Source organism: Lonchura striata, chromosome 20, assembly GCF_046129695.1.
Source record: "Lonchura striata isolate bLonStr1 chromosome 20, bLonStr1.mat, whole genome shotgun sequence".
Taxonomy (NCBI): Eukaryota; Metazoa; Chordata; class Aves; order Passeriformes; family Estrildidae; genus Lonchura; species Lonchura striata.
This window is the reverse complement of record NC_134622.1, coordinates 7,970,513-7,979,419: the sequence shown is the minus strand read 5'-3', so window position 1 is coordinate 7,979,419 and position 8,907 is coordinate 7,970,513. Positions and strand designations below refer to the sequence as shown.

General features: G+C 47.3%; 1 protein-coding gene across 1 annotated transcript; it reads left to right on the top strand.

The window, feature by feature from the left end:
* Window positions 1–5,174: 5,174 nt before the first annotated feature.
* Window positions 5,175–8,676, top strand: TMIGD1 (transmembrane and immunoglobulin domain containing 1). The gene is made up of 5 exons (XM_021524991.3): window positions 5,175–5,253; window positions 6,173–6,451; window positions 7,229–7,507; window positions 8,259–8,362; window positions 8,644–8,676. Exons 1-5 carry the CDS (start codon window positions 5,175–5,177, stop codon window positions 8,674–8,676), a joined length of 774 nt encoding a protein of 257 aa, XP_021380666.1.
* Window positions 8,677–8,907: the final 231 nt, after the last annotated feature.

Sequence of the window (8,907 nt, the reverse complement as noted above, 5' to 3'; positions counted from 1 at the left end):
GATCACGACCTCTCCAACGGATAAAGCCAGAACACAAATCAGGAGCTGGAGAGGAAGGACGGGGGTGGCCTTTGCCTGGGCACGGTGACAAGTTGTGGCTCATGGGGCACAAGGTGTTGCTCCTGGTGCCTCTGTCTTCCCCAGCCCTGAGCGAGCTGCATGCTCAGATGGGACCTCTGGGGATTAAATACATTCTAACAGTGTGATTTGCATTGCATGTGGCTGCGACTGCACAGCCATGAGCCTCAGAAGATACATAAACAGTACTTTGAGGCTTCATCAAATTCTGTCTGTGAGGCAGGTTAGATGGTAAGAACTAAAGGCAGGACACCTTACTCTGCAAGCGTCACTTTGCAGTCCATAAAACAATGGCAGTGTCCCTCTCCAACAGCAGTTTCCTGCCAATTCCTGTTTAACTTTCCAGTAGTATCTCATGTACACATCTGCTTCCCAGCTCTGGCATTTCCTGTTGGAGACACAAGCCCCAAGTCTAGCACATAAAACTGATTTTCAGGGGAACCATCAGTGGTGTGACTCCTTCATCTTATGGCATTCCAGCATCCTTTGCGCAAGAGATCAGATGATGCAAACTTGTGCGTGAACCAAGCATGGTACAGCATCAGAAGGGCACCGAGGAAAGGGAGAGTAAATTGGCTTCTCTTTCTTGGGGCTCATCTATTGTGCACAATCATTAGGAGAGGAACAAGCAGGAAACGGGTTATCCATCAAAAAGATACCCCAGATAAAATTAAATTGGAAAAGCCAAAAGACCTCAGTCATCAGGATGTTCTTAAACCAAAAGGGAGAAGGAATGTCAAGAATTTGGCTCTCTTGGAAGTGATCACCATTATATAGCATTATGACCTCAGTCTACAAATGGATTGCTCTAGATTTACCCAGAGTAACTGAGCTCATTTCCCTTTTTAGCTGATAAAAGCCCAGTTGTCTGGAACCCCAGCAGGCCAATTGTAAAAGCAGCATGTGGCAAAGGCTGATGAGTCACCAGCTCATTTGCTCAGCAGCCAGTAACATCAAACTCTTCACATTTCCTTGGGCCAGCCCAGGAGAGCTCTGACTTCCACATCCCTGAGTGAGCAAATACGCAGGACGGGGACTGATCTGCCTCCTCCTTCTCTTCCTTCTCCCTTTCCTCTTCCTCTCCCTCCTCCTCATCATCTCTGCCTTGTGCCAGTGCTGTGGCACTCAAAAAGGTGGTTACTCAGGAGCTGGGGCTTTTGCCTCACCACACTCGACAGTGCTTCCAATCATGGAGCAGGAATGTGATTTTCTCCTGAAGATCGGCAGCAAATGGTCCCCCATGAACTGGAAAGATGGAGCAGCTCAGTCCTTGCAGATTCCTCACAGAGGGAGCGAGGGATGGCCCCACAGCAGGGAAGTTAAAACTGCTAATATTGTTTGGCAGCACTTCACAAGATCCAATCACCACTTGGTTTTCCAGCAGAGAGCACTTCCAAGAAATCCCACTAGTGATGAAAGTTCCTAGGTAGACAAAAATATCTGAAGTCCAGGCTGTAGAGCAGCCACGGCAGAATAGTCTTGAAAGAGAAGGAGCTCTGGGAATTCTGCTCGGGAATGTCCTGTACTTGCCATCAGCATGAAGCAGGCACCAGGTTTAACATCCTCCCCAGTCATGAGCGTGGCTTCAGCTTTCTACAGGATTTTCTGCCTTTGAACTCCTGCCAAGGCGATCACAGGGATCTCAGCCGGTTCCCATTGCTCCCAGGTGACTTTGCTCCCCTCCAGCTTCCATGGGTGGGTACCCAGCAGGTGGCATCCACGTCCAACACTTGTGCTGGAGCCTCACCTTCCTGAGGGCTTCTCTTCCACTTTATTCATCCCAGGATCTGTTTCTTCATTAATGCCTATTTTTCATTTGAATTTATTTTAAAATTTCACAATATTCACTGGTTTAGTGCTTCTTTAACTATTTTTATTCCTTCCCAAGGATAAAGTTCATTCATCATTCCTCTGTGTTCAGTGGCACGGCATGTGAACCTTTATATAAAGATCATCAGAAAATAGATTTACTAAGAAATTTATGAAAAAAATACTTGAGATCTGTCCATCTCATCAGTGAGAAATATGCTGTATCTAGGCTGGGAAAAATCAGGGCACATCACACCTCCATAATGTTTTATAAAAACATTGGAAAAATAGGTTTTGTTGGAGGGAACAGGAGTGCTGAGTAAGTTCAAGCAGCATTCCCGGACAGCCTCAGTTTCCATCCCAGTTATCTGGCAAGGAGAGGCGCTGCATTTGGTGTTACGGTAATCCTCCAACAATGGAAATGTTGCAAAATATGTAGCACCACATATTAAGAAGGGATTAGATGTGGGGAGCCACAAGGAGTAGGAAGACAGGAGCAGCCTTAGAGCAGAGCCTCAGGCACTATTGCAGAAACGTGTTTTCTGGAGGAGGATTACAGCCACGTTACAGCCTTTGTTTGCTTGACAAAACCATAGATACAACCCTGGATTTCCACATGTCTGTGCAGATCCTGCCATGCCCCTGACTCCAAGAGCGACCATCAATCCTCACAACTGCTGAGTATAAATCAAGATCTCATCTGCCAGTGAGAGTGTGGAGGATTAGGAACTGTGCTCCCTGCTCCTGCAGGCACTGAGGAGATCCACGCAGAACCCAACTGCTGGGAAGTTGAAGTTGGAGGTTAAGAGACTCGATGGAAAAAAAAACTTCTGCTCAATCTCTATCATGTTCTAAATCTTCTCTGCTCAGGTTTCTAAGGCTTGGATTACACCCAGGAATAGACCGGTGCTTATTAATTAATTCCTTTGAGGCTGTTCAGAGTCATATTTAACAACAGTCTTATTCTGGGTTTGTTGGTGCAGTGTTGCCATGAGGATGACAAGCAGGAACCGGTGTGGATTACTGACACTAGCCCATGGTCTGTCTGATCCAGCCTTGGCAGTGCAGATCCAAGTACCTCAAATGTGAGGGTTGGATCCCTTGCTTTGGAGAGTTATGGATATCTCGCCTCCCTGAAGAGGTTCCTCCCAGTCTGAGTCATTAGTGACTGCTTTGTATTCTGGAACATGAGGTTTACGTCCCTCCAAAACGTAATGGAAAGGTGGAGAACGCAGCCCACAAAACTCTAGACCTCAGTAATTAGACACCCACAAGATTAATTACACCCTGTATGAAAAGAAAAGTGTAAAAAGCCATTGCGAAAGTAATTCTTACCTGGTCTAAACAGCTGCCTTTCAGTGCCTCTGGCCAGGTAACACCTTGATTTTCCAGTCCCTCTTCCTTCAGCAGATCCTGAGTCCATTGCAAAAGAGGACGCTGCCATTGCTGCAGATGAACCTCAGCTCACCTCACTGCCTGTCATGGACCTGCTGGGACAGAATCTGACCCAGGTCCCAGCTGGTGCTGGGCCTCAAATCATAACAAAGCCCCCCCAGAACAGCTGTTGCCTGGCAATCTTTTCCCCTGCTGTCATTTCTACATTAAAACTCCCAAAACCCACCCTTTCCTTCTATACATCATACTTAGTCCAAGCCACCTCCTTCTTCTCCAGAGTGTCAATCAGTGCAGTGCAGTGACCAGAGGGAGCACAGGATTCACTTTCCTGCCCTTGGCTCACGTTGTGGTGGGAGAATATGAGCCATTTCCCAGTCCATTCCTTTGAATCCTTTTCTATTTCAACTCAGCTTAATTCCAAACCACAGGAATCACTTTACTCCTAGGAAGAGCATTTGGATTAAAATTTGAACTGAATCGTAAGTCAACATTTAATTGAATTCTACAAGGACAGGACAGTTTTCTAGAAGGGAGACTGAGAACTCTCTCTTCAAGGGAGTTTTGTGCACGTATACTTTTTAAACCAAGAATGATTCCCTGTTGGTTTTAAGGGTAAACCAATAAACACAGAAAGAATTCTATTAAGAAACACTCAAAGGTGACCCTTGTTTGAAATAAGCAGTGCTGTGTGCTCCTGTGCTGTGTGTGCAGGCAGCAGCCCCAGAGCAGGAGCCTTCCCTGCCCACCTCTGTGTCACTGAGCTGGGACACGGCGTCCACAGGCCAAGAAAACACCAAGGACACATCCCGGGCTCCTCCTGCTCGTGAAATGCACTTTATGGCTCTGCTGAGCCCATTCCTGATGAGTGATGAGCCTGCAGGGACACTGGCAGCAGTGACAACACGTTTGAAGGCTGCGAGGACCCCGTGCTTTGTGACCACGTCAGTCACCCTGCTGAGGTGCAAACAGCAATCTCAGACAGATTTCCACATAGCCAAACTATGGACACGGCCTGGGCACAGATGTCCCAGCAGAGGGGACAGCTAGGACAGACCCCCTTGCTCTGTGCTGGGGGGTGCCCAGGGCTGAGCTAAGCACAAGAGCAACCTGGGGGTACACATTGGTGAGCTCTCTCCTCTGCCAACATGCAGTTCAAAGTCTGAATCAGTGAATTTTCTCATTTTCCACTCAAAGGAGGAAATGGCAGTGGAGCTTTGGGCAGAAAGGGACAAATGGGAGTCTGCTCCTGCTCTAGGATAATCTAGGATAAAATCCCTGTGGCTTGAAATAGTGCTGTGAACACAAAGAAAGCTGGGGGAAAAAAGGTATTATTTTTGGCTGAAAGTCTTTATGGCTGATGCAGGAACTCTCTCATTAGTTACTCATTGCCTCAGAAAGTCTCATAAAACAGCCAGCAGAGCCCAGCAAATACTTCAGTCTTGTGGGAGCTCAGAAATCCAGGAATTGAACGAGGCCTTGAACCCATTTTATAGGCTCACTTCTTACTGAAAGATCATAAAATATTAAAATTCAGACCCTATAAATAAGGAGGGGAAAGAACTGTGCATTTCCCAGAAGAAACAGCCTCTCCAGGGACTCTTCCCAAGGTAAGTCCAATGCTACCTGATCCAAAGAGGGTTCCCCAAACTGACAGGTGATCAGGGACAACAAACTCATGTAATGGAGATTAGAGACATAAAAACCCCTTGAATCTGCTCTGAACTGAAAAATGCCCTGCAACAATGGACTCAGTTTATTTCCTGGTGACCCTGTGCCCGCTGTGGGGGCTCTCCCTGGGGTGTCTGGTGGCTGCAGGGATTAACCCCTGCGAGCCCTGAGCAGAGGCAGCAGTGCTGTGACCCTCTCTCCAACAGAGCCAGCTCTGCTCCGAGATGGCGCAGAGACGCAGCCTCACCATCCCCTACGGAGCGCCTGTCCTTGCTGTTTCCTTCTTGGCATGTGTGGCCACAGGTAAGCAATGGAAAAATCCATCCTGGCTTCGTTCAAGCCCCATCACACCAATTACTGAAACTGCCCAGGGCTGTGTGAAGTGCCACAGCAGCATTTTGAGTGTTCTGGAGGTCATCCTCACAGGACTGTCTGAAAACTGACCTCTGGTTTGAGAGTAGCAGAGAAAGGAATGGGGAGGCATCAGTGTTTTCCAGCATTATTGCAGCAGGGATGATGAGGCCACAGTTTCCAAGCCTGCTCTAAGCAGTGAGAATTGTGATAGGTTTGGCCACCAGGGAACACCTTCAGACAGGGACCTTCAGACTTCTTTATAGTCACAGGACCTTAATACCTTTATAATCTGAGCTATATTTTTCATTCATTATCCTATGGCCCAAGCTGCAGTAGCGAGTTTAATCCCATTACAATAATTTATTTCCCATACTGGCTGCTCATTTAGTATGTCCTGAGGTTTGTACCTTTGACAAACTGCAGCTCTGCGACAGTCAGGATACAGCTGAGGGGCTGATTAACTCATTTATACTCCCAAGGGCATCCTGCTCCAACTGAAAATCAGAATATCAAACAGTGAGCACGGTGGTGCTGCAGCAGTGATTGGCAGCAGGAGGGTGATGGGATGGGAATGGCCTTTTGTTGGGTGTCCTGGCTTCATTTTGTTGTCCCAGGTCAGGCTTTGGTGTTCTGGCAGTCAGCTGCAAAAGCCTGATTTTTATTTTAAATAACTGTGGAGGGAGCTTTGAGATGAAGACAGGTTCTTGTCTCAAAAACTAACATTCCACCTGAAAATAGCTGTTAAATTGAAACCTGAAAGTCTCATCCCTCCTCCAAGGTGGAGGCCCGGAGAAGTGAGCAGGGCAGATTTTTGTGGGAAGAATATGCCTTAGGATGCTTAAATGTTCTTGTCCTGCTTCTTCTGCAGGTTTGGAACTGTCTGTAAATAACCACGCTGCTGACTTCACCCTGTCTACAGGGCTCAGCCCTGCCATCTCCCTCTCGTGCCTCGTACACAACAGCAGCCAGGCCGAGGAGCTGCTCTGGTACCGCGGAGATGGGCAAGTGGGTCTGAAAGAGGGCAATAAAGTGAACATCAGCAACATCTGCATATCCCCCGTCAACGAGTCTGACAACGGAGTCACCTTCACATGCAGGCTGGCACGGGACAAGTCCGTGAAGGTGTCTGTGATCCTGGATGTGCAGTGTGAGTGGCCGTGGTAGATTCCTGTGTGGAATGCCTGGGGTGGGAGTCGTGGGCCGAGCTGCTCTGTCTGGGCGGTGTTTTGCACCCTTGTACGCTGTCTTCACCCAGAAAAAATGCGTTTAGGAGGAGATAACTCACGTGATAAGACACTCCCTTCCCACAGTGGTGCTTATGGCTGATCTAAGGCCTCTTTTATAGGAGTGGGTGGGCCCTTAAGGAAGATACTCTGGATATGTCCCTGCCTCCACCTAGATTATTTCCCAAGGATACAAGTCAGGGCAGAGGAAATACTGGAGTGACAGTCTCTGCCACTGACTGCCCTCCTCATTCCAAGGGACCAGGAAGGGCTGCACTACTGTGATGTGTTAGACCACTGAACAAGGAGCATGAGGGATGTGTGAAAGGAACTTAAATGTGGGCATTCTATGAGGTTGGAGCAAGGTGGGGTCAGTCTCTTCTCCCAGGTAAAAAGTGGTAAGAGGAAATAGCCTTAAGTTGTACTAGAGGAGGCTTAGATTGGGTATTAAAGAAAATTCCTTTCCTGAAAGAGTCATCAAGTCCTGGCATAGGCTGACCGGGGCAGCAGTGCAGACAGCATCCCTGCAGGGATTTAAAAGATGTGTAGATGTGGCACATGGGGACATGGTTTTGTGGTGGCCCTGGCAGTGCTGGGTTAACAGCTGGACTCAATTTGAGAAGACTTTTCCAACCTAAATGGTTCTGTGATTCTATGAGCAGCATTATTAATGACCCGTTGAACTGCATTCCTGTGCACAGTCCCTCCCCAGCTGAGTGGAGAGGAGACCCTCCACGTGGAAGAAGAGAAAGATGTTACTCTGACCTGCAACTCCAAATCCAACCCTCAAGCCCAAAGCACCTGGTTAAAGGACAACCAGAGCTTGACCCTGCAGCAAAGTCACCACGAGCTGTACCAGACCAGTGAGGTCTTTCAGCTCTCCATCAGAAAAGTGCAGAAGTCTGACAACGGGACCTACACCTGCGTGGTGGAATCACGCCTGGGGAATGGGACAAGGGATTTCCACCTCATAGTTGAAGGTAACAAGGCTGCTGCTGATAAAAAAAGCTTTACAAATAATTCTCTGTTATCTTTTATGACAATCCATTTGTATTACGAAGTGTAAGTGGAGTGTGGTAAATTCCCTGTATGGATTTCTGAGGGCACAGCAACAGCTAGGAGCTCCAGGAAGGGCCTGCCCTGCTCTACCTGTTGTTCAAAAGCATTTGGCAAGTGTGACCCGGGGCAGGCTCATCCCACTGCTGCTCTTTCCACGCTGACAAGGCACATTCAAGTGTGGTTTAAAGCACCTCAGGTCTTGAAGCATTTACTGTGACCACAGGATTCTGTCATGCCCAAAGAGCTGCTTAAGGCAAGAGAAGTTGTGCTCCAGAGGTGGCTACAGGGGCTGAGTGCTCAGGGCTCAGACAGGTGACACTAAATCACCTCTGTCCAGACCCCTTTCATTTCTGTCCTCCTGGCCCAGGGAGGGAAGCAATGTTACCTGTGTCAGTGGTACCTCTGGACAGCCTTATTTCTGAGCACAACAGTGCCTGGGGAATCTTCTTCAGGAGCTGATGTTTCAATCCTTCTTCAGTTCACTAAAATACAGGCTCCCTCTTCTCCAGGGGACTAACACACAGAGTCAGTATGCAGACAGCAGGGAGAGCAACAGTTAACTCAGCAGTGACAGCTGTGGGAAAAGAAATATCTTTCCACAGTCCTGTGAAATATTCTAGGTTATATGACTGCATGAATTTCTCACATATCGAACTTCTTTTTTCCTGACAGATAAAAAACCTGTTTTTCCCAAGGAGGCTGTTATTGCTGCTGTTGTGGTGGTTACAATCACAGTACTTTTTGGAATTGTGGCTCGAAAAGATAAATTTTTTAAGGTATGTAAAGTTCTAATTTCATAGGAAAAAAATAGTATTGTTGGCTGCAGTGACCTGTTTTTTTTCTACCTTTCTATTCTATTTCATAATATTGCTTTTCACTGTTAGAAAACGTCTACAAACTACCTCCTGCTTTAGAATTACCAGTAGATAAATCAAGTGTTAGATATTTCATGTGGAAGGCATTACGTACTTGCAATATTTGTAACAATATCCCCACAGCCAGGAAACATGAACGCTAACAGGACTGCTTTTTTTCTTTTCTTTTCTTTTCTTTTCAGTGCTTCAAGAAATCAAGAGAAACATCTCTGTAAGTATTTGCTTATTCACACTTATTCCAAATGAATTCCATCTTTAAAATTAGCAGAACCTGAAAAAGTTCACTCAGCATGATAAACCTGCCCAGATCTCGCTCTGGCTGGTGAACATCAGCCCACACCTCCTGTCCCAGCAGAGAGGGGACCCTGGGAACATGACAGGACACAGATAAATCCTGCCCTTCCCTGGCCATCCCAGGGCTCTGGCTACCCCTGCATGTAACCACT